The sequence below is a fragment of the Pleurodeles waltl genome, chromosome 3_1 (genome assembly GCF_031143425.1).
Source record: "Pleurodeles waltl isolate 20211129_DDA chromosome 3_1, aPleWal1.hap1.20221129, whole genome shotgun sequence".
NCBI lineage: Eukaryota > Metazoa > Chordata > Amphibia > Caudata > Salamandridae > Pleurodeles > Pleurodeles waltl.
This window is the reverse complement of record NC_090440.1, coordinates 541,443,192-541,469,047: the sequence shown is the minus strand read 5'-3', so window position 1 is coordinate 541,469,047 and position 25,856 is coordinate 541,443,192. Positions and strand designations below refer to the sequence as shown.

At 43.2% G+C, this 25,856-nt stretch overlaps 1 protein-coding gene across 1 annotated transcript in view; it reads right to left on the bottom strand.

Annotated features, from left to right (window-relative positions):
• Positions 1-25,856, bottom strand: part of AAGAB (alpha and gamma adaptin binding protein) — a 171,177-nt gene that overhangs the window by 76,462 nt on the left and 68,859 nt on the right. Inside the window, exons 6-8 of the mRNA XM_069222868.1 lie at positions 20,404-20,486; positions 17,659-17,752; positions 11,818-11,922 (exon numbers count right to left, since the gene is read on the bottom strand). Of these exons, the coding sequence (XP_069078969.1) occupies positions 11,818-11,922; positions 17,659-17,752; positions 20,404-20,486 (282 nt within the window). The remainder of the gene's footprint in view (positions 1-11,817; positions 11,923-17,658; positions 17,753-20,403; positions 20,487-25,856) is intronic.

Here is a 25,856-nt window from a genome sequence, read left to right as displayed (position 1 = left end):
CTTCGGACCTTGGTTACTTTTAGCAAATAGTTTTCTTTTTGATAACTGTTGCATAAAGCGTAAGATGTTCTTAGTAGATTCTTTTGAATACTCTGTTGTACTTTTCATGAGTTTCACTATATGCAAACAGTATGCAAACAGTGTGGTACGGAATGAACTATCTCCATAGAGTAAACACTCTTTACAGAACTCAGTTCCATACTGATATCAACTTCATTTCCTAATGTCAGTTTGGTGTGTGTTTGATACAGATAAAAGTTGTCTATGGTGGGAATTTTTTTTGGGAATTGGCATTCACTATTTTGGCTTACTCTGAACAGTTGTATACAGATTGAACACCATGCTCAATGAGGGTTTCCCCATATATGAGTGGTTAATCGTTAATGTGAACTATGTTACGTGCAAAGCCATAAAAATGTAAACAAATGCAACTATAACTCGCCACCTCGCCTGGCAGTTTTTTCGTAATTTTTTTTTTACTGTAAGTATTACATTGATATGATTAGTGATGTTATCAAAGATGTCATGAGTGCTGTAATTTGTGGGGTAATTAGCAGTGCAGCGTGAGGAGGCGAGTTATATTTACTCGAGATAACTAATTATAACCAGTGAATTTCTATGGCTTTGTACGCTTAAAATGTGAGCCTAACAATAACGTCCCTGTATGTAACCTTTGGTTTTTAAAGTGAATTTCTATGTTTTGTTTTTAGTTCTATTTCCTAACTATAACGTCGCTGTAACCATTGTTTTTTTTCCAGTGAATTTCTAAGTTTAAAAAAAAAAAAAAATTACGCATAGTATTTTCATTACTATGCGTTAATCCAACAACCACCGCACACGGCCTTTGGCCCTGCGGTTGGCCACAGGACCGGGCCTACGGGTGCTGCCACCCCACTGGGATCTATGATCCTGGTGGTGGTGGCGGTCCCCTGGCGGCCTGATCGCCAGGGTTGTAATCTGGCAGTCCGATCACCAGGAGTGTAGTAGTCCGACCGCCACTGCAGGTTTGGGGGGTCCTCAGACCACCAAACATGAAATAGGACGTTTAGTGTTTGCTCTCACTTGGTGGGAGCTTTAAAATTGCTCCCGCCATTTGAGGGCAAACAGGTTTCCCTGCCCGTATCAGTACGAGCAGGAAAACTGCTATGTCCCGGGGTGGGCACCCCAGGACACAGCCAGAGCCAGCCCTCAGGGGTGGGGTCCCTAGGGCCATTAATGGCTCCAGGAGGGAGGGGGTGGGGTCCATTTTTTAATTTTTTTAAATATTTATTTTTTTACACAGCCATACCCCAGGGGCCCCTTAAATGTTACAGCCAGGCTCCCGGGCTTGTGGCCCTCAAGGACAAAAAACGGCCCAGAAGAGGGGCTGAGCAAACCCCTCCCAATATATCAAGAGAGGACCAGGCGCTGGGGGTGGGACCCCACCAGCAGGCCTAGGTTCATACCCTGCACCTTAATTTTTTGTGCGTTTTTTTATTTATTTTTATTAACTTGGGTGAGGCCCGCGTCCCAACATGGCTGCCAACAGTTCCTGGCTGAGATCTTGCTTTCTGCAAAATTTGGTGTCATTTCGTTCAGTGTTTCGGCCTTTAGACGTGTTCAAAATCCCTATGGGAAACAGCATGGGGTAAACTCGTTTTGCCTCCATCCTCCTTTTTCATCAGCCCCGCAATGGGCAAGACAGCAGCTGAATTGAGTGGTAATCTAGTTTTTAACATTTTGTGAAGATTCATCAAATGGCGTCAGAGTTATAGGCAAAACGAAAAATGCTTTTCGTCCTAAGTATACCAACCAAATGGCTAACACTGGTGTGATATATGGAAAATGTCACTTACCCAGTGTACATCTGTTCGTGGCATTAGTCGCTGCAGATTCACATGCTGTGCACATCCCGCCATCCGGTGTTGGGCTCGGAGTGTTACAAGTTGTTTTTCTTCGAAGAAGTCTTTTTTCGAGTCACGAGACCGAGGGACTCCTCCCATTTTAACTCCATTGCGCATGGGCGTCGACTCCATCTTAGATTGTTTTCCCCGCAGAGGATGAGGTAGAAGTTGTGTATGCTAGTAATAGTGCCCATGCAATGGAGTGAATACGTATGTACATAATGAAGTTTAAAGTAATATATTTACAAATTTACAAATGTTCAAGATCAACTTCTAAACGGCTACAGGCTCCCGGGGAGGCGGGTGGGCGCATGTGAATCTGCAGCGACTAATGCCACGAACAGATGTACACTGGGTAAGTGACATTTTCCGTTCAATGGCATGTGTAGCTGCAGATACACATGCTGTGCATAGACTAGTAAGCAGTTATCTCCCCAAAAGCGGTGGTTCAGCCTGTAGGAGTTGAAGTTGTTTGAAATAATGTTCGTAGTACAGCTTGACCTACTGTGGCTTGTTGTGCCGTTAACACATCTACACAGTAGTGTTTGGTAAATGTATGAGGCGTAGACCATGTTGCTGCCTTACATATTTCGTTCATTGGAATATTTCCTAGAAAGGCCATGGTAGCACCTTTTTTTCTGGTTGAGTGTGCCTTTGGTGTAATAGGCAGCTCTCTCTTTGCTTTAAGATAGCAAGTTTGAATACACTTAACTATCCATCTAGCAATGCCTTGTTTAGAAATTGGATTCCCTGTATGAGGTTTTTGGAAAGCAATAAATAGTTGTTTTGTTTTTCAAATTAGTTTTGTTCTGTCAATGTAGTACATTAGTGCTCTTTTGATGTCCAATGTATGCAGTGCTCTTTCAGCTACAGAATCTGGCTGTGGGAAGAACACTGGTAATTCTACCGTTTGATTCAAGTGGAACGGTGAGATCACTTTTGGTAAAAAAAATTGATTTGTCCGTAGAACTACTTTATGCTTGTGTATTTGAATAAATGGTTCTTGTATGGTAAATGCTTGAATTTCACTCACTCTTCTTAGAGATGTGATGGCAATCAAAAATGCAACTTTCCATGTTAAATATTGCATTTCACAAGAGTGCATGGGCTCAAAAGGTGGACCCATGAGTCGTGTTAAGACAATGTTGAGGTTCCATGAAGGAACTGGTGGTGTTCGTGGTGGTATAATTCTCTTTAGGCCTTCCATAAATGCTTTTATGACTGGTATCCTAAATAATGAAGTTGAGTGCGTAATTTGCAGGTAGGCTGAAATTGCGGTCAGATGTATCTTTATTGAAGAGAAAGCTAGCTTTGACTTTTGCAATTGTAGTAAGTATCCTACTATATCTTTGGCAGATGCGTGTAAGGGTTGAATTTGATTATTATGGCAGTAATAAACAAATCTTTTCCACTTATTTGCATAGCAGTGTCTAGTGGTAGGTTTCCTAGCTTGTCTTATGACCTCCATACATTCTTGTGTGAGGTCTAAGTGTCCGAATTCTAGGATTTCACGAGCCAAATTGCTAGATTCAGCGATGCTGGATTTGGATGTCTGATCTGTTGTTTGTGTTGTGTTAACAGATCTGGTCTGCTTGGTAGTTTGACATGAGGTACTACTGAGAGGTCTAGTAGTGTTGTGTACCAAGGTTGTCTTGCCCATGTCGGTGCTATTAGTATGAGTTTGAGTTTGTTTTGACTCAATTTGTTTACTAGATATGGAAGGAGTGGGAGAGGGGGAAAAGCGTAAGCAAATATCCCTGACCAGCTCATCCATAACGCATTGCCCTGAGACTGATCTTGTGGGTACCTGGATGCGAAGTTTTGGCATTTTGAGTTTTCTTTGTTGCAAATAGATCTATTTGTGGTGTTCCCCACATTTGGAAGTAAGTGTTTAGTATTTGGGGGTGAATCTCCCATTCGTGGATCTGTTGGTGATCCCGAGAGAGATTGTCTGCTAACTGGTTCTGAATTCCTGGAATAAATTGTGCTATTAGGCGAATGTGGTTGTGAATCGCCCAATGCCATATTTTCTGTGTTAGGAGACACAACTGTGTCGAGTGTGTGCCTCCCTGTTTGTTTAGGTAATACATTGTTGTCATGTTGTCTGTTTTGACAAGAATGTGTTTGTGTCTTATTATGGGTTGAAATGCTTTGAGCGCTAGAAATACCGCTAACAGTTCCAAGTGATTTATGTGAAACTGTTTTTGCTGTACAGGGAGTGCAGAATTATTAGGCAAATGAGTATTTTGACCACATCATCCTCTTTATGCATGTTGTCTTACTCCAAGCTGTATAGGCTCGAAAGCCTACTACCAATTAAGCATATTAGGTGATGTGCATCTCTGTAATGAGAAGGGGTGTGGTCTAATGACATCAACACCCTATATCAGGTGTGCATAATTATTAGGCAACTTCCTTTCCTTTGGCAAAATGGGTCAAAAGAATGACTTGACAGGCTCAGAAAAGTCAAAAATAGTGAGATATCTTGCAGAGGGATGCAGCACTCTTAAAATTGCAAAGCTTCTGAAGCGTGATCATCGAACAATCAAGCGTTTCATTCAAAATAGTCAACAGGGTCGCAAGAAGTGTGTGGAAAAACCAAGGCGCAAAATAACTGCCCATGAACTGAGAAAAGTCAAGCGTGCAGCTGCCACGATGCCACTTGCCACCAGTTTGGCCATATTTCAGAGCTGCAACATCACTGGAGTGGCCAAAAGCACAAGGTGTGCAATACTCAGAGACATGGCCAAGGTAAGAAAGGCTGAAAGACGACCACCACTGAACAAGACACACAAGCTGAAACGTCAAGACTGGGCCAAGAAATATCTCAAGACTGATTTTTCTAAGGTTTTATGGACTGATGAAATGAGAGTGAGTCTTGATGGGCCAGATGGATGGGCCCGTGGCTGGATTGGTAAAGGGCAGAGAGCTCCAGTCCGACTCAGACGCCAGCAAGGTGGAGGTGGAGTACTGGTTTGGGCTGGTATCATCAAAGATGAGCTTGTGGGGCCTTTTCGGGTTGAGGATGGAGTCAAGCTCAACTCCCAGTCCTACTGCCAGTTCCTGGAAGACACCTTCTTCAAGCAGTGGTACAGGAAGAAGTCTGCATACTTCAAGAAAAACCTGATTTTCATGCAGGACAATGCTCCATCACACGCGTCCAAGTACTCCACAGCGTGGCTGGCAAGAAAGGGTATAAAAGAAGGAAATCTAATGACATGGCCTCCTTGTTCACCTGATCTGAACTCCATTGAGAACCTGTGGTCCATCATCAAATGTGAGATTTACAAGGAGGGAAAACAGTACACCTCTCTGAACAGTGTCTGGGAGGCTGTGGTTGCTGCTGCACGCAATGTTGATGGTGAACAGATCAAAACACTGACAGAATCCATGGATGGCAGGCTTTTGAGTGTCCTTGCAAAGAAAGGTGGCTATATTGGTCACTGATTTTTTTTTGTTTTGTTTTTGAATGTCAGAAATGTATATTTGTGAATGTTGAGATGTTATATTGGTTTCACTGGTAATAATAAATAATTGAAATGGGTATATATTTTTTTTTGTTGAGTTGCCTAATAATTATGCACAGTAATAGTCACCTGCACACACAGATATCCCCCTAACATAGCTAAAACTAAAAACAAACTAAAAACTACTTCCAAAAATATTCAGCTTTGATATTAATGAGTTTTTTGGGTTCATTGAGAACATGGTTGTTGTTCAATAATAAAATGAATCCTCAAAAATAGAACTTGCCTAATAATTCTGCACTCCCTGTATGTCCCATTGTCCTTGGATGCTGTGTTGATTGAGGTGTGCTCCCCACCCTATCATGGAAGCATCTGTTGTTATTACGTATTGTGGCACAGGGTCTTGGAAAGGCCGCCCTTGGTTTAAATTTATACTGTTCCACCATTGAAGCGAGATGTATGTTTGGCGGTCTATCAACACCAGATCTAGAAGCTGACCCTGTGCTTGTGACCATTGTGATGCTAGGCACTGTTGTAAGGGCCGCATGTGCAACCTTGCGTTTGGGACAATGGCTATGCATGAAGACATCATGCCTAGTAGTTTCATCACCAGTTTGACTTGTATCTTTTGATTTGGATACATGGTCTGTATCACATTGTGAAATGTGTGAACTCTTTGTGGACTTGGAGTGGCAATCCCTTTTGCTGTGTTGATTGTTGCTCCTAAGTATTGCTGTGTTTGACACGGCAGAAGGTGTGACTTTGTGTAGTTGATTGAGAAACCTAGTTTGTGGAGGATTTCTATGACATATTTTGTGTGTTGTGAACACCGTCTTAGCGTGTTGGTTTTGATTAACCAATCGTCTAGGTACGGGAACACATGTATTTGCTGCCTTCTGATATGTGCAGCTACTACTGCTAGGCATTTTGTAAAAACTCTTGGTGCAGTTGTTATTCCGAATGGCAACACTTTGAATTGGTAATGTATCCCTTGGAATACAAACCTTAGGTACTTTCTGTGTGAAGGATGTATTGGTATATGGAAATATGCATCCTTTAGGTCTAGTGTTGTCATGTAGTCTTGTTGTTTGAGCAGTGGGATTACGTCTTGTAATGTAACCATGTGAAAGTGATCTGATTTGATGTAGGTATTTAATGTTCTGAGATCTAGTATAGGTCTCAGACTCTTATCTTTGTTGGGTATCAGAAAGTACAGGGAGTAAACTCCTGTGTATATTTGTTGTTTTGGTACTAACTCTATTGCTTCTTTTTGTAGCAATGCCTGAACTTCTAGTCCTAGAAGATCTATATGTTGTTTTGACATATTGTGTGTTTTCGGTGGGATGTTTGGAGGGAATTTGAGAAATTCTATGCAATAACCATGCTGGATAATTGCTAAGACCCAAGTGTCTATTGTTATTTCCTCCCAATGTTTGTAAAACTTGGTTAGTCTCCCCACCACAGGTGTTATGTGTTGGGGATTTGTGACCTTGAAGTCACTGCTTGTTTGGAGGAGTTTTGGGACTTTCCTCTATTCCTTTGAAATTGTCCCCCTCTATATTGTCCCCGAAAACCTCCCCGCTGATACTGGCTCTGGTAAGTGGGCTTTGTTGGTGAGGTTGTGGCTTCTGTGGTTTGCCCTCGAAACCCCCCTCGAAATTGTGTCTTTCGAAATGTGCCTCTGCTCTGTGGGGAGTAGAGTGGGCCCATGGCTTTGGCCGTGTCAGTGTCTTTCTTAAGTTTTTCGATCGCAGTGTCCACCTCCGGCCCAAACAACTGCTGTCCGTTGAATGGCATATTCAGCACAGCTTGCTGTATCTCTGGTTTAAATCCTGATGTACGCAGCCATGCATGTCTCCTTATTGTTACTGCTGTGTTGACAGTTCTAGCAGCTGTGTCTGCAGCATCCATTGCTGACCGTATCTGATTATTGGAGATACCCTGTCCTTCTTCTACTACTTGCTGCGCTCTTTTTTGGAACTCCTTGGGTAAATGTTCAATAAGGTGTTGCATCTCATCCCAATGGGCCCTATCATATCTGGTTAGCAAAGCTTGCGAATTTGCAATACGCCACTGGTTTGCTGCCTGTGCCGCCACCCTTTTGCCTGCAGCATCGAATTTTCGACTTTCTTTATCTGGAGGTGGTGCATCTCCTGAAGTATGAGAGTTGGCTCTTTTGCGCGCTGCTCCCACTACAACAGAGTCTGGTGTTAGCTGTTGTGTAATGTACACCGGGTCTGTTGGTGGCGGTTTATATTTTTTATCTACTCTTGGAGTAATGGCTTTCCCTTTAACAGGCTCCTCAAACACTTGTTTGGAGTGTTTTAGCATTCCGGGTAGCATAGGAAGACTCTGATATTGGCTGTGTGTGGACGACAGTGTATTAAAAAGAAAGTCGCCTTCAATGGGCTCTGAATGAAGGCTGACATTATGAAATGCAGCTGCTCTTGACACCACCTGTGTGTAGCCTGTACTATCCTCTGGTGGCGATGGTTTAGCTGGATAGCATTCTGGACTATTATCTGACACTGGTGCGTCATAAAGGTCCCATGCGTCAGGGTCATCTTGACTCATTCCTGTATGAGTTGGGGTTTGCATCATTGGTGGAGTGGCTACCGGTGATGGTTGCGGAGAGTGATGTGGGGATGGTGGCGGTGTTACTTGTTTAGCCACCTTTGCGTGTGGCTGTTTGTCTTTGTCTTGGAAGGCAAGCTTGCGTTTCATTTTGACTGGAGGAAGAGTGCTGATCTTCCCTGTATCTTTTTGAATAAAGAGCCGTCTTTGTGTGTGATCTGGCTCTATTGCCTGTAATTCCTGTCCAAATCTATGTGTCTTCATTTGTGTGGACAGTCCTTGTTCCTCAGTGTAGGAACTTGTTTTTGGTTCCGAGGCCGGATATTTCGGTACCGAAACCTTTTCGGCTGCTTTTTTCGGGTCCGACAAAACCTTTTTTACTTTCGGCGTCGTGCTCTCTCGGTGCCGACCCGTTTCGGTGCTGCTGTCTCGGTGCCGAATCTTCTCTGAGCCACTATCTCGGGCCCGAGATTGCTGTGTGCCGGTATCTCGACCGGAGTCGGATGACTTCGACACCAGCTCGCCCTTTTTCGGTGCCGATAAGCGGTCACCTACTATTCGGGTTAAGCCATGGCCTGTTGGCGGTGGCGTCCCCTGGGCTTTAGCGCTTTTCTCGTGAGTTCTTGGTTTCGACGTCTTACTCACGGTTTTCGGTGTTTCCTCGGGATCGATCTCCTCAGAGTCCGACTCCTGGGTGGAGAATGTTTCTTCCTCCTCCTCGAAACGCTCTTGTCCTGTCGGCGCCGACGCCATTTGCAGTCTTCTTGCTCTTCGGTCCCTGAGTGTCTTCCTGGACCGAAACTCTCGACAGGCCTCACAAGTATCCTCCTTGTGTTCTGGTGACAAACACAAGTTACAGACCAGATGTTGATCTGTATATGGATACTTGTTATGGCATTTTGGACAGAAGCGGAATGGGGTCCGTTCCAGCAGCCTTGAAGAGACACGTGGCCGGGCCGACTAGGCCCCGACGGGGATGGAAGAAAACCCCGAAGGGCCACCGGAGCTCTTCTTAATTCGGTGTCGATCTGTTGTAACTAACCCCATACCGAACGCAAACAATACCGACGATTTTTCCGAGATTCTAACTAACTTTCCGACCCGAAACACGGAGCGAAAAGGAACACGTCCGAACCCGATGGCGGAAAAAAAACAATCTAAGATGGAGTCGACGCCCATGCGCAATGGAGTCGAAATGGGAGGAGTCCCTCGGTCTCGTAACTCGAAAAAGACTTCTTCGAAGAAAAACAACTTGTAACACTCCGAGCCCAACACCAGATGGCGGGATGTGCACAGCATGTGTATCTGCAGCTACACATGCCATCGAACATATATATATATATATATATATATATATATATATATATATATATATATATATATATATATATATAAATATATATATATGTGCTTCTACAAAAAATATAAATGGATGCAAGAGATATAGATATTTTATATACATATATTTTATATTACCTAGTTGCAGTCATCTCTGGGTACTTATAGTTAAGGCCACGTTTACTAATAACTTTAGCATTATTTGACAAATCTCCACTAAACTTTTTAAAAGGAGCTACTTTTTGTCTAGTTTGTGCATGGAAAGTTTCAGGGTAATCCATCAAACAAGGGGTCGAGAAAAACAGGGGGTCCCAAACACATTTACCCCATTCATTTTTCCATATGAACTTCAGACACAGTTACAGCCCAAACCGTTGAACGGACTTACACCAAGTTTGGCAAAATTCTAGAACTTGGTCCAGAAAGAGTGCTTTGGTGTAAATCCATTCAGTAGCTTCTGAGAAATGAATGCCCAAAAATTGTATATTCCATGCCATGGAGGATCCACAAGCCAACAGATCTCATGCTGATGGATCTGAATGACTGTCACCACATCAATAAGGATGTGCCGGCAGCCGACTCAGGGCTCAGTCCAGAGTTCTAAAAAACAGTTAAAAAATATAAAATAAAAATAAGACATACCCCCTATGCCTGAGGCCAAAATAAATATAAATATACATTTTGCCACAAATTTGCAGAGGAAATTAAGTAAAAAACAAAAAAAAAACGAGTTAAGGTTCTGGCTCAAATGCATAAAATCACTGAAATCCGCCAGCTATGAACCCATGCAACACATGCCATAATGCAGGAGCTAACTAGCCTATTAGAGAAACGAGAATTCTTCACAACAAAAAATGCTCACCTCCTGGCCTTTTCAACTGGGACAACATGTGCCTTTCACAGTCTAGTCAAGCCACACTCTAATGTCAATGCAATGTCTCAATGTCAGATTCACTAATGCAACATTTCCCCCAATCTGCACAGATTACTGAAACATGCACAACTGAATGCTTCTCACTAAACAGATGTGGAGGCTTATTTCAGAAAACGGAATTCTGCAGTCTGCTAACAAATGTTTTTAGGCTCTATACACGTATCATTTTCTTTTTAACTTTTATGTTCGCAGCTCCTCAGCATGTTGCTGTTAAAATCAGCCTTTGGTCATATTAAAGGTCAGTTAGAAAGTATCTTCTAAAACTTCCCAAATTCAAAATACAGGGAGGGCAGGCTTATTTGTATTCAGGTGCTGCCTTCAGAAAGGCAGATAGAAATTGTGTAACTCTCTAATGACAATCATTCTGGAGGGTTTCAGCTCATTTTAAACACATCTCAGGGAATGATAAAAAGTCCTCACATCTGAGCGCCCCTAGTCAAAACCTTACTTCAAGGAGCTCTAACTGGGTCAGTGACAAGAGGAGAACAAGTAGACCTTCAGCTGTCAGAAGCATGCCTAACCCAGGTTCTTCTAAATAATTCTGACAAAGAATATCATATTAGAAACACTGACAAACAGGGTTCATGGCGGAGGCAATGCCAACTGTTATCACACTAGAGGGACCATTTTAGGCAACTTGGTATCTGAAGAACCATGACTTAGAAACTCAGGAAGCAAGGAACATTGATTAAGAACCCAGCAGATTAAGGACCATGATCAAGACCCTAACCAAGAGCTTCAAATCTAAAGGACAGGGGATCTGAGGAAAGCAGACTGGGACCACTCACAAGTTAACTTGAGGAAAGCAGACTGGGACGTCTCACAAATTAGGTACCATGATAAAGGACCCCACAAGTGAAGAACCCTGACAAACAGCTTTATGTGTGGGAAAGCCCAGACTGAAAGATTCACGGCTATGATCTCTAATTTGGTGGGGTCTCAGTCAGGGTCATTCACATCTTAGGTGTTTTGGTTAGAGTCTTTCAAAATCAGCCTTTGTTCACCTGACAGCAATTCCCTAGTTCTGATTCTGCCATCACCACAACAAAGAAGGTCTCGGACCACACAACTCTTCACACATTATCTTTAATTGGATTCCACTTATTGCTTATATCTACTTTATACTCTGCACCATCTTTCATAAAGGCATTCACCAGATGAACTCAAGGAAGAACTGTCCACCCATCCGAGTTCATCTATTAACCAGTGTACTGTATCATAAATTGTTATATACAGTATGCCTTCTTTCTTCGACGTACCAGTCATTCACAGAACAGTTTCACAGAGAGCCATTCTGTCCTTTCTTTAGAACACAGTATTGTGATACCTTAGCTCAGGGGAGCATCTTCTGTGCACAAATAAGCTATCAACGTCTAGACCTGTAAAGTGACATTTTTTATTTATGGTGATTTAGAAAGAATTCATGGTCTGTCTGCCTATCAAACACTGCTCATTTCTAACATTAAGAAATACTTTTCTGTTACAATTCTGTTCTTTGCAAATCTTCAGACTATGAGTAAACAGTTTTCACACGCCCTCAATGCTAAAAGTGCACCATGCTACTATATGGAATCTCCACCAAAACAGGGTCTAAGATGGCTAGTTTCTGACTATTACTCACCTTTCATCTCTTGTAGCTTTGTAAACAGACGCCCAAAGTTTTCCAAGTCCCCTTCACCTGTGGTCAGACTGGCAAGCTCTTGTATATCCATATCGAGCATAGGGTCTGAAAGGCACGCACTGATGTTAATCATCAAAGTCAAGGCAGCATGACTTGAAACACCTACAAAACGTCCATCTTTTAATTTAAAACACTGAATCATATCATTTCGGAGATAAAGGGGAAAGAAGTATGCAGGTGATCAAAAATATGAGAACTGAAATCCTAGTGAGAAATCATTCACTAACAGACCAACAGAAGTGCAGATAATGCAAAGAAGTGTCAAAGAAACACACTGAAAGGTAAATATAGGCAAATTCAGAAAAAAACAGAACTGGTTAGTAAGGTAAAATGTTGCTGTAACCTAAGAGATGAGCATCCACCTTAAACAGCCTTTCAAACTCTTAGTGATGTTGTCTTACACATTGTTGATTTTGCTATCAGCGACCCTGTGAATGCCTTGCCAGAGTTGTCCGTATGTGCCTATGCTACGCCAGAAGTGACAAAATAGCTTATGTTTTACATATTACATGGTTTGCCACACGTTAACAACATTGTGGAAGCCTTCAGGCCACTTCACTTTATATTAGAATTGTCATTAAATCATGTGTCAAGACTAAGTAGCTCACTATTCCACTTCTGCAATATGTGTAAAACTAACAACAAACTAGTTCCCAAGGTCTTGTTTTCATGATGATGGTGTCTTTTAAAGAACATTACAAAAGAGGCCCAGCTAAAAGAACTACCACAGGATAGACAAGAAAAAGGATTTTCCTGTTAGAAAAACCCTCACCCACCAGGGTTACCCCTTGGTGGCATGCTTCATCATTGGGCTTCTTCCTATTCTGTTACGAAGCGGGTGTGCTACGACCTATGGGATACGTGGGAGCACTGATTTAGTCTTGTCAATGTGAATCACAGGAGGGATAGGAGTGGTAGGGTCTTGGGTGAGTTTAAACTACCTGCCTCCTAGTAATTCCAATGGTTTAATAGATCTCTTGGAGGCGGTATGATTAAAAATGGGCTGCAGAAGTGGGGAATGTAATGTACCTGACTTCCTAGTCTACATGTTTCGGAGCCTTACCCCTAGGCTCCTACTCAGGACCAAGGTGGACTCCCTGGTGCCACCCTTTGTTTGAGTACCTCTAATGAAAGCATAAATAATACATTGTAGGAAAGTACCATCTTGCCTGGCATGTTACCCCCATTTTTACTGTATGTATGTTTGTTTTTGCCTATGTGTCACTGGGACCCTGCTAGTCAGGACCCCGGTGGTCATTAAGTATGCCCTGTATGTGTTCCCTGTGTGGTGCCTAACTGTATCACTGAGGCTCTGCTAACCAGAACCTCAGTGTTTATGCTCTCTCTGCTTTTAAAATTGTCACTGCAGGCTAGTGACTAATTTTATCAATTCTGATTGGCACACTGGAACACCATTATAATTCCCTAGTATATGGTACCTAGGTACCCAGGGTATTGGGGTTCCAGGAGATCCCTTTTGGCTGCAGCATTTCTTTTGCTACCCATAGGGAGCTCAGACAATTCTTACACAGGACTGCCACTGCAGCCTGAGTGAAATAACGTCCACGTTATTTCACATCCATTTTACCCTGCACTTAAGTAACTTATAAGTCACCTATATGTCTAACCCTCACTTGGTGAAGGTTAGGTGCAAAGTTACTTAGTGTGTGGGCACCCTGGCACTAGCCAAGGTGCCCCCACATTGTTCAGGGCAAATTCCCCGGACTTTGAGTGCGGGGACACCATTACACGTGTGCACAACATATAGATCAATACCTATATGTAGCGTCACAATGGTAACTCCGAACATGGCCATGTAACATGTCTAGGATCATGGAATTGTCATTCCAATACCATTCTCGTATTGGGGGGCCGATTCCATGCATCCCCGGGTCTCCAGCATAGAGCCCGGGTACTGCCAAACTAACTTTCCGGGGTCTCCTCTGCAGCTACTGCTGCTGCCAACTCCGCAGACAGGTTTCTGCCCCCCTGGGGCCTGGGCAGCCTGGTCCCAGGAAGGCAGAACAAAGGATTTCCTCTGAGAGAGGGTGTTACACCCTCTCCCTTTGGAAATAGGTGTGAAGGGCCTGGGAGGAGTAGCCTCTCCTGGCCTCTGGAAATGCTTTGAAGGGCACAGATGGTACCCTCCTTGCATAAGCCAGTCTACACCGGTTCAGGGATCCCCCCAGCCCTGCTCTAGCACGAAACTGGACAAAGGAAAGGGGAGTGACCACTCCCCTGACCAGCACCTCCCAGGGGAGGTGCCCAGAGCTCCTCCAGTGTGTCCCAGACCTCTGCAATCTTGGATGCAGAGTTGTGAGGGCACACTGGACAGCTCTGAGTGGCCAGTGCCAGCAGGTGACGTCAGAGACCCCTCCTGATAGGTACTTACCTTTCTCTGTAGCCAATCCTCCTCTGTGGGCTATTTAGGGTCTCTCCTGTGGGTATCTCATCAGATAACGAATGCAAGAGCTTACCAGAGTTCCTCTGCACTTCCCTCTTCGACTTCTGCCAAGGATCGATCGCTGACTGCTCCAGGACGCCTGCATAAGCACAACAAAGTAGCAAGAAGACTACCAGCAACATTACAGTGCCTCATGAGGGCTGTCTGCCTTCACCCTGCACTGGAAGCCAAGAAGAAATCTCACGTGGGTCGACGGAATCTTCCCCCTGCTAACGCAGGCACCAAACTTCTGCTGGGTCTTCGGCTTCTTCCACCCGGAGGCAGCCCTTTTGCACCTTCATCTGGGGTTTAGTGGGCTCCTGCCCCCCCTGGACACTTGCGTGACTCTTGGACTTGGTCCCCTTCCTTTACAGGTCCTCAGGTCCAGGAATCCGTCTTCAGTGTTTTGCAGTCAGTTGTTGTCCTTGCAGAATCCCCTATCTCGACTTTACTGTCTTTCTGGGGTAGTAGGGTAACTTTACTCCTACTTTTCAGGGTCTTGGGGTGGGGTATCTTGGACACCCTTAGTGTTTGCGTACACTCCCAGCGACCCTCTACACACTACACTAGGCCTGGGGTCCATTAGTGGTTCGCATTCCACTTTTGGAGTATATGGTTTGTGTTGCCCCTAGGCCTATTGCATTCTATTGTGTTCTACAGTGTTTGCACTACTTTTCTAACTGTTACTTAACCTGATTTTGGTTTGTGTGTGTATAGTTTGTGTATTTTACTTACCTCCTAAGGGAGTATATCCTCTGAGATACTTTTGGCATATTGTCACTAAAATAAAGTACCTTTATTTTTAGTAACTCTGAGTATTGTGTTTTCTTATGATATAGTACTAAGTGATATAAGTGGTATAGTAGGAGCTTTGCATGTCTCCTAGTTTAGCCGAAGCTGCTCTGCTATAGCTATCTCTATCAGCCTACGCTGCTAGAACACCTCTACTCTACTAATAAGGGATAACTGGACCTGGCACAAGGTGTAAGTACCACAAGGTACCCACTATAAGCCAGGCCAGCCTCCTACATACATGCTCTGTGATATGGTGCAATTCACCTTACTAATAGGGTGTCATGAGATGATATCTCATTTATGGTGTCCGTCATTGATACCTGTGGAAATACAAGCGAGGCATAGTTATCATAGTCCCCATTTGCAATGGGCCACTATATATGTTGTTTGTGGGTGTGGTGCCACCTATTTGCAAACTGCACCCCACTCATAGGAAACGGCACTCGTGAATATCAGGACTGAGAGACTAAAGTACTCTCACAATCAACAGTACAAGACATTCTATATTTAAAACTTTTAAACATGTAAACATGTGAAACATACCAAACAGCACACACGGTGCATACGTAACCTACTCAGTAGTATTTGGATTCTCATATCATAGCTCCTCCGGGAGGGGGGTGTGCTTGTAGTCACACTCTAAAGATCTGGCAAAGTTTTAGAATTGATTCATCTTACTGTATCTGTAGCGTCATGTTATGACACCACATTAGTAAGGTGAATTGCACCATATCACAGAGCATGTAATATTTATGCTTTCATTAGAGGTAGTCAAACAAGGAGTGGCACCAGGGAGTCGACCTTGGTCCTGAAGACGAGCCTAGGGGTAAGGCTCTGAAACATGTAGAATAGGAAGTCAGGTACATTAAATCCCCCACTTCAGCAGCCCCTTCTTAATCATACCACCTCCAAGAGATCTATTAAATCATTGGAATTACTAGGAGACAGGTATTTTTAACTCACCCAAGACCCCACCACTCCTATCCCTCCTGTGATTCACATTGACAAGACTACATCAGTGCTCCCACATATCCCATAGGTCATAGCATGCCCCACTCCGTAGGAAGAAACCCAATGATGAAGCATGCCACCAAGGGGTAACCCTAGTGGGTGAGGGTTTTTCTAACATGAAAATCCTTTTTCCTGTCCATCCTGTGGTAGTTCTTTTAGCTGGGCCTCTTTTGTAATGTTATATAGGCTATAAGGAGGACAGACCCAGCCCCACAGCCTCCTTCTCCCTCTTTGTTTGTGTATTGATTGTCTTTTAAAGAAGACAACTGACTAACAGTAATTATGGATCTCCAAAGTGGAAAGGTAATGGATGTCTCAGTTCTGGATGGATGTGCATCTTCAGCTTGACCGAAATTCCAATCAGAGAACAAACTTTGGTACCATCTTTCATCAAAATGAGCAAACACAAAGCTCCAAGGGGAGGGTGGTGTTAACAATGACCCTACTGCTCTTAAAGAACTCTAAATGTTCTTAAGTGTTATTAGGAAAAGTCCAGGCAGGACCAAGCACAGGAAAAGCTAATAATGCTTGGGAAGAGTCAGACGTAAGTTATAAATCTTGTTAGAGTGCATCCTTTCCTGTGACCCGGCATCAGGCAGCTTCTGCCATTCAGAGTGGAATCAGTCAAGCTACACGAGGGAAAATGGCAGTATGAACTCTGCATTCTATGCTAACATTCTGGATTGGTATATCTTCTCCAGGACCTTAGAAAAGTAAACTAAAAATCTTGTGGAGGAGGGAATTGGGAGTGGCAGTGTAGAAGACAAGTTCTCCCCTAACTAGAACCCTTTTAAAGTGACAAGCTCTATAGTGGCATCTAGCTAACTTTTTAAAGAAAAGCCATGTCTTACATGAACTTTGTACAGTTAGGTGTCAAACACTCTCAACTACTGAAATTAAAGGAGCTCCCATTTACCATGATTTTAATGGTTACAGTTAACAATGTATAACACACACACTGCAGCTAGATGGATTTAGCACACATCTCTTATTAAACGACATTCATCCTTAAATCAGAGCCTTCTGTATCTGTTAAGAACTTCATTTGTTTAAGGTACTCTTTATTAGGAAGCATGAAGAAGTAAGCTTCAATTCCGAACTCTACATATATTTTTTATAAAAGACTAGGTTTTAAAATATTTTTCTGATGTGTTTTCTTTATTAGTACAGAACGCTGCAAGATATGTGGATATGGTCTTCGCCTGCATATAAGTTGTCAACAGAATATCATAAAACATAGTCTTGATGGTTGGAAACAAGAAAAGAGGCTCACAATTCACAACTAGTTCTTCCCATCGGATAACACGCAGACTCTAACCAAAGTCTAGCACTAGTTAAACCCAGGCATACATAAAATTGCCTACAGCCAAGTCCCGATCTTGTGTATGGATTCTACCACTAGGCGACCTCTGTGATACTTTGCAGCCTTTGTCGATCGATATCAAAATCTTACAAAATTATTTAATTCAACTAAAGAAAATGTGCCAAAGGACACCTAAAGGCCTTGTTATAATAAACTTGTTAATGCTCACCTACTAAACTCTCCAGCTGTGCGTCAGTGGTGTGGGCTACAGTGCCTTCATTCTCCAAATGAAATTCTGCTCCTTCGTCTGTTGGTGCTGGAAGCTAATGGGAAAAGGATGTTAGTCACACACCAGACTTCTGCGCAGATATAACCCTATGGGGCCACTGATACCGAGTTTACAACCCCATTTACCAAGTCACAGACATGCCAGTGGCTCCTATGTCCACTACTGCATCTCCACGATGTGCACCTTCAATGCCACTTCACCTCAGTTAATTTTGACTCTGGCAATATATTGAAAAACAGACTTTGCAGCTCATCTAACATCGCTCAGATCCCCTCCTCTTGAAATGCTCTGAAAAGACTGCAGTATTTTCCTCTTGTTACTTGTTAAACAGCTTGTCACCTTTGTCACCATTACCTCCCTTTTCAACTAAAGATAATCTGCTGAATGTTTTCTTTTACCATCACCACCCAATGAGCTCAGTATATACCACTTGCTTTTTTTTTATTTAGATATTGCTGGATATCTTTTTTGAAGGTTGTTTTACATCACAAGTTCTAATCTTATCAATGCATGGCCAATGGGTGTGGGTTAGAAGTACTTTAGGACTCACTTAGATGTATCTCAGACTATGCAACATATTCAGAATTACAAAACAGAGAAAAGGGCTTTAGGTCAGCCCCCTTCAGCAATTGGTCGGCTGCACTGTCATTCACATGTTGGATCTGCCGACACACCAACAAATGTAGACTGGGCAGGGGGTCAACCCTCTTCAGCCACTGACTTTGTGGAAGCATCTTTCCTGCTTGGCTTTGCCCAGTGTACAGCTTTTGGCAGTGACAGTATTGTCCCCTTTCACATCTCGGTCGGCTGACAAACGAGTTCCAATTTACCAGGAATGTGTATTCATTTTCTGTGTTCGATGAGAGGTGAACTAATAAGCACCACTATTAATCTGTTTTTTCCTATGCTCACATTACTGGTCCATGTTCCTGTGGAGTTCTTACAGTTTTTGAAATGACAGTTGAGCCCAGGGACAAATGTAGTCCGACGTGAGTGGCAAAACAATCTGCGCCTGCGCAGCTTAGTCCAGAGCTTGGAACACTGGCAGCCATGCTCGGCTTCTGCTTGGCTCCAAATGTGGGCATTTCCTGGATAAACTTCATAATTTATCAAATATGTTCCCCTTTTATACAATGCACATTGCAAATGCTGTAAACAAAACAGTTATGTATTTTAGCAAATAAACATTGTTTTTACTGTTCAGTAGGGAGTGGGTCTATTGGGGCAACGGAGAAGCTCGCTCCATGTGTGTGAAATATTGTAAAATAGAAGAAACCAGAGACCAGGCCATAAGCACTGCAATAGTCTGGCAAGTATAGAAGTCTGTAGCCTGTCAACCGAACACCACACGACAGGCAACCAGTGAGGACTAGATAGAGCACTGAACCATGCGCCATGTACCCTGCCCCATACAGCAGCCGAGTTGGGGCTTTCTGAATAGGATGCAGTTGATTAAGTAATCCAGCCGCAAAGACCCAAATTTAGTATTTGCATACAGCACTATATGTATGTATTTCTGTTATGATTATACACTGTACCAGAGCACCGACACTGCTACCTGTGCTTCGTTCTCAATTTACAGAACGGAGGCTGTCCGGAGACCAACATTCAAAGTTTCCGAAGTGTAGGAACCCACAGGTTAATGTACACAGAAATATAAGTACTCGTGACGAATTTAAAACGCAACAGCAATTCCCAGGTAGCACACACCATGCAACTGCAGACAGCTGCCGAACATTCACTCTTGTAATACTGAATATGGATTTGTAATCAGTCCCGACTATGCATGTAAGTGCCTTCGGCCCTCCGGTCTGTTTCAACTCAGTTAAACATTCAGCTGCCAGTGATCTGCCGCCTCCTGCTGATCTTGCATGCTGTGGGCAAGGCAAGGATTGGTGCAAAGCACTTTTAGGGTGCTTAATACATGTTAAAAGCAATAACATAAAATGTTATTGTTGTGCCTGTCATTGCCGCTCAAATATGGTTTGTTCAGGAAAAATTCATGTTTTAGATTATGTGAATAAGTGTTACGTTACAACCTCTACCAATGTAGTTTCATACTCGGTGACGATGGCCGTGATCACAAACCGGTGAATAGCAGTACTGAGCTCACCCGTGGGGCTGTTGACCCTTTAAGGCCAGTATACTCAGTCAGGCAGGAAAACTGCTATCATCGATCAATATTACATGATATAAAATTATAGGTTTCTCTCTGCATGTCTATATTAGATTTAAACTACCTGTCCTCTCAATAACAGTGTTGCTGTATCAAATAGAAAATGGTCAGACCTACTGCCTTTACCAATACTCGTTTTATCTAAGCGTTTGCCTCTACGCCATTCCCATTTAAAACAATATAACATATACAAAAAAAGATGAGGCCAGCTGATCGTCATACATTGTGTCAGTGCATCAAGCAACAAATTGTGCACAACTAAGCGAAGAGGCAGGCTCAGCGAGAAATAATCATTTCTCTATGACCCTCTGGCATGTGGTGCTTGTATCAGTACCCCTTGTTGAATAAACTGTTTTTCTGTTTTCATCTCGAACTCTCCAAGAGCTTTTCTGTTATTCAAGCCTCCAAAAGGAAATAAATGTCCCGATCGGAGGCCCAGTGCAAGCCCCGACATGTGCAGGGCATCTCTGCAGGGTGCGGGGCGATTCAAAGAGGCGGAATGCACTTACTGCTGGGTGGAGTCCCTCTGCTGCCCCACAGCTGCGGCTTCCTCCAGTCACTGCGCTGAAAAGCCCAAATCCCGGGATGTGATCTGAAATGACAATGAATCGGGTTACGGCAAAGCACCGGACACGTCAGACAGGTCATCAGATGGTTTGGGGGAGGTCTTGCTAATAAGTACAAGCAGGGCCGGCTTTAGGGGGTGCGACTGGTGCGGTCGCACTGGGCACTGACCTGGAGGGGGGGCGCTGACCTCAGGGGCGGGGGGCACTGTGGTTAGCAATAACTTACACTTTAAAAGCACCCCAACCAAAGTTCCATGTGACCAGCTGTCAGGCAACAATAAAAATGTCAAGATTACTTTTGTGATTAATGTTCCTGAGAAAGAGAGAGCTGAGTTTTGGCCTGTGGCAGTTTTGATGCCATAAAGTAACGCAGAGGGTTTATATGCCTGCTGCAAAGAACGGATCTGTATTTTATGTGGATAGCTGAGTGGGTTCAGTAAAGCTAGCCTTTACCAGCGCTTGAAAAAAATGAAATGTATGTGAGGAAAAAATATGAGGGTCACTTTTATCAAGTGGTAGTGTGGGAATCAGAAGAAAAGGTCATGGTGGGGGGGGCACCAAAAAAGATTGTCGCACAGGGCGCCACCAGTGCTAAAGCCGCCCCGAGTACAAGCCCTCCCTCCATGTTGTGGTTAAAGTAGCAGCCGTTTCCCCTGCTAAGCACTGATGAAGTAATAACCAACGCATGTGATAGAACGCTACTAAACAAACGCTACACCTGCCTTTTTTTTTAGGTGTAGACCTATTTACGAGGACAATTGCTTCCTGGAAGGACAATCGTGAGTGGGTTACTCATAGCTGAAATCTGAAGAATCCTGCAATACCTTTAGAAACACAATGAAAAATCTCTCAGCAAGGTGGACCAACGATTAATCCGTTTATTTCACATTTACTTGGGAAACAAGAATGATCAAAAATTATCATGAAAAGTAAAGTGAGTGACTATGCCACAGGTGAGCACTTTACTTGGCAATCCAAGGCACCTTACTGACACAAAATCTAGCACTGATCATGGACGGAGACATTACTGGCCGCAAGGATAGGTGACACACATGTTGTAGATGCCCTTAGACCAGACCATGTGTGCCTGGGGTGGTAAGTACACGCTGTCAGACAGGAGGCTGAAATACAACATGGAACACCAGCAAGTTCTACCAGCACCACATGGGTCAGACTCTACAACTCTGAAACTACAACAGCAGCATTCTATTAGTTAACAAGCTGGTAGGATCCAGTGGCATACAATGTAACATATAAGTACCAGACAAAGAGAAATGAAACTCTTAAAAAGAGCTTGTAATTTTAGGTAATGTTACTTGGCTAGTGTGTTGCTGCTTTGTTTTATTCTGTTTGGGTCGACATACCCTAGTCCTCCATTTTTGAGCTTCTAGTTTTCAATAACCATTTAACGAAATGTATTGAGTAAGGCGGGCAGTAGAAGCATAGCAGGAGGCATAGCACAATAAAGTGATAAAATAAAAAAGCACCTCCGTGGGACGGTGGCAATAAACAACTCTTGTTTAAGATAACCCAAGCGAAACGGAAATGCATCCAGCGACTGTCCAGCACATGATGGTAAATGTGGTCAAATAGCGCAGAGATAAATCACTGCCTCATCCCAGAAGAGAGGGTCTGTCCTCAGGCAGCCCGAGAACGGTCTGCTCTGCATGAATGAACTCTAATCCCTCCGAAGCCTCCAGTGATCCTCTGGCCCAAGCATGGTAATGAGAAGAGCCCGCTCATGTACGAGAGACAGCTCGGCCTGCTAGCGCAGAGCACTAACAAGAGATCTCTTATGGGTGGAGACGAAGAAGGAACTGGAGGAGAATTAGAGCAGGGCAAAAAGAGAAATGGACCAGGGGAAAAACAAAAATGTATTTTATGAGCATAAGGCCGAGTACATTGAGAAAAAAGATATCTTTAGGCCAAATGTTAGTTTTAGCCACTGCTTAATTTGTAAATAATTACGTGCCGGAGCCCAAAGTCCTCCTCTTAAACACGCGGCTCCTGCAATTAAATGTGTGAACACGGAATACTGAGGCAGAGTAATCCCGAAGCCATCTCGGGCCTCTTCAATCCATATAAAGCCACTCACTGCCCCTTCAGCTCATTCTTGCAGCTTGCTACTTTTTCTCTTTGTGACACTTTTTCGTTTTTCCCTTCCTCTGTCTATCCCATATGGTTATTTTGCTCGCAACAAATGCTTGAGGCAGAAGAATAAGCCCAGGCCCTCAAAAATAAGTGCCAGTGCTCAGCACCGGAAACAACAAGCACAAATTAAGCACTGGTTTTAGTCCACAATCATTACTGGTTTAAAGAAATTAGTGCCACTTTCAGGATGAGTGTGAAAACTGCTCTTCAAAGACCAGTGGAAAAAAAACCATAAGTGCTGTCCATGCCTCCATGCAATATGCTGTGCCCTATCACGTGCGCACCCAGACACCTTCAGTTTCAAGATGCAGAAACGCGATGGAAAACAGTGATTGAAAACAGGGATTTATGCTAAGTTATGGATCGAGAATAGCTGCTGGCAGTAGGCAATCTCACTGGTTAAAAAGGAGAATTCTTCTTTCTTCTGCTCTTGTATTCTCATGTGTTCTTACAATATCTGAAGCACAGTATATTCAGGGAGCTGGACACTACTCAGAACCTAGTAAGTGCGTTACAAAGGGATCACTATTCCAGCCCCAGATGGAGCATCCAAAGACCCGTGTTTATATAAAATACATTAACGTCAGTCATGCAATTATCTTCCAGATCTCCCTTGGAATACGCCTCTACAAAATATCACAGGCACTGCCTGTGCTTTACTGGCACCAACGTGAAAAACAAATCCCTTAAACTTCACACAAATAGGTGTAACTGGACCAATGACAATTTATTTGTAGGGCAATGTCTAACCTCCTGGGTTCTAGCAATTTAAAAGCTAGGAGTTTGCTTTACATCGAAGTTGAAAAGGGGCTCCTCAGCTTTTCTCCATAGCTGCAGCACGAATAAGACATGAAAAATAATATGTTGAGCTAGGTGCAAAGAAACGAAGAAATGAGTCGTTTCAACCCCATGAAAGATAAGCAGTTACAGTAAACATACACGACTGCAGACACTACAAAAGCGTAATTCTCCAATATATTAATATCCAATACATGAGTGAGGCTCAATTTCATAGAGCAATATGTTAAGATTACCATGCAATACTTCAGTGAAGTACTGCTTCATAAATCATTGGTTTTATTAGTTGAGGTTTCTTTGTCCAGCCCCTTGTTTGCAAATGGAGGACGTCAGGGGATACTGGACGATTCGACAGCCAACATTTAATGTACGGATCTCCATATTTCCATGTTGGAGTTTTTCACTAACACTGAGTCAATGACAATCTCAACCAGTGGACAACTCTTTCAGCAGTTTTAGTGAATAAGGAAAAGTGGTTCCATCACAGATTTTTGCTGATTTCTGTTTAAATAGATTAGATAAGATTTCTTTCCACGTTTCTCCCTTCTTGCATCCACAGCGTTATTTAAAAACTCAAGTTTACCCAGTTGCAGTTTTAAGACCTGCTTCACCTGCTGCAAGCAACTCTAAACTCACAGACACCACCTGCTTTTACGGAGGGGGGAGGTTTTACACCTGGATCCCTTTGTATGCATGAATGTATGTACTCATGTGTGTTATAGAGCACATGCGTAGTTACAAAACAACACAGCACAGTAGACAAGAGCGGGACATGTTTTGCTTTCACTAATGACCGAGCTGACAAAAATCTCTGGAATGCACCACTTAGTTCAAAGAAGACATTTATTATTATTTCGCCACAAGGTTCCTAAAAAAAAGGAGTTTAGTAGATTGAAAGCACACGTTTAAAAATACTCACAGCAATGGAAGGAAAATATACCAAAATGATTCTCAACTGCAATGTACACAGCAAATATATGTGGTTATTTTATATCATAATTGCAGAGCAAAGAATGATGTAGGGCCTGCTAAGCTCTTCATCTTTCTCATGCCAGCAAGAAGATGAACCCGTTCTACTGCGAGAAAGATATCCACCCTCATGGGATAAATGTCAGACATTTGACATCTAATCCTGACCGAAGTCTTGGACATTCCACAGCTACTGAGTAGGGCCGTCTTTTTATATCTTAAAGAACCGGAGAAGGGCTTTCTGGAAAAACCCTCCCATAAAAAAGAAATATTCAAACATGCTGGCTAATGTAGGTCAGAGTTGAAAGAAACAGGTTGGAACTGGCCAGTCTCCCAAATTGTCTCTCTCAAGACCAAATCGTTCCCTGCTTGCACTAAAAAAACATCAGTCTGGTACAGTCTTATCGTGCTGACTGCCTACCTCCTCCATAATATGTCCTAGCTCTTCGGTGAGAAAGAATACGAAAACAAGCACAGTTTACAATGTGCAGCCTTTAACATGGCAGTGTCTAACGCTACGATAAAGTCAATAGGCAGCTAAACTGAATACAAAATGTAATCTGCAAATGGTGAACACTAGACAGCTAATCCAGGTGCAAAGTGGTGCAACACAAACTCAGTGGCCCAAAACACATATTTCACTACAGGACATAAGTACGAAACCTTACAGGGCAGAGCAAGGCACTTCATGTGCTGTGTGGTAGCAAATTGTGGTTAGTTCCTTCACTGTAGAAGAGATATTCTTAGACTTATGCTATTTAAAAACTGGTAGATGAATGGACCATGTCAGATCTGACTTCAAGCAGAGTTTCAGAAATGGGGTGTGCTGTACGAAGCAGGAGAAGGAAGGTTATCTCATCTTCTCCTTTTTGCACATTCTTGTCTTAAACCTGGTGGAGTAACTCTGGGGGTGGGTTACCCATACTGAAGGGGGCTCCCCAAGCTCCTACTGATGTGCATGTGTGTGGGGGGACCTTCAGCATATCTTCTGGGGGGATATGTTTTGTTAAACGACTGACGTAACTGCTGTGGGTGTTGTGTAGATGTGTGGAGAGCTTCATCTTGGCTGCTAGGTACAGTGGAGAGCTTGTGTTTACCACGTGAAAGAAGATACAGCAGGTTTTGAGGATGATGACAATAAGCAGATGGGTCCAGGAAGTTCTTTCAGCACGAGGGTAACTAGTCATATTTCTTCAGTCCCTTACCAGTTATGTCACAGTGTGGAGGTTTCACTTCGCAATGAGCGAGCAAGTCAGTCCAATGGGCCTCTGGGAAGTTGACAAGCAGGGTTTTGGCTCCAGAGGTGAAAGAAGGTAGAATCTTGGACCAATGATGTGACATTAGGTTCTGGTGGAAATACCTTAATTCAGAAGAGCAGGCATGGGTGGTGCCAAGGAGTCTGTGTCTTGTTTCCAATGTGTCTGTCGTTGGGATTTGGTGCTATTGGATAGTTGCATAGTGACACTATCAAGCATTAT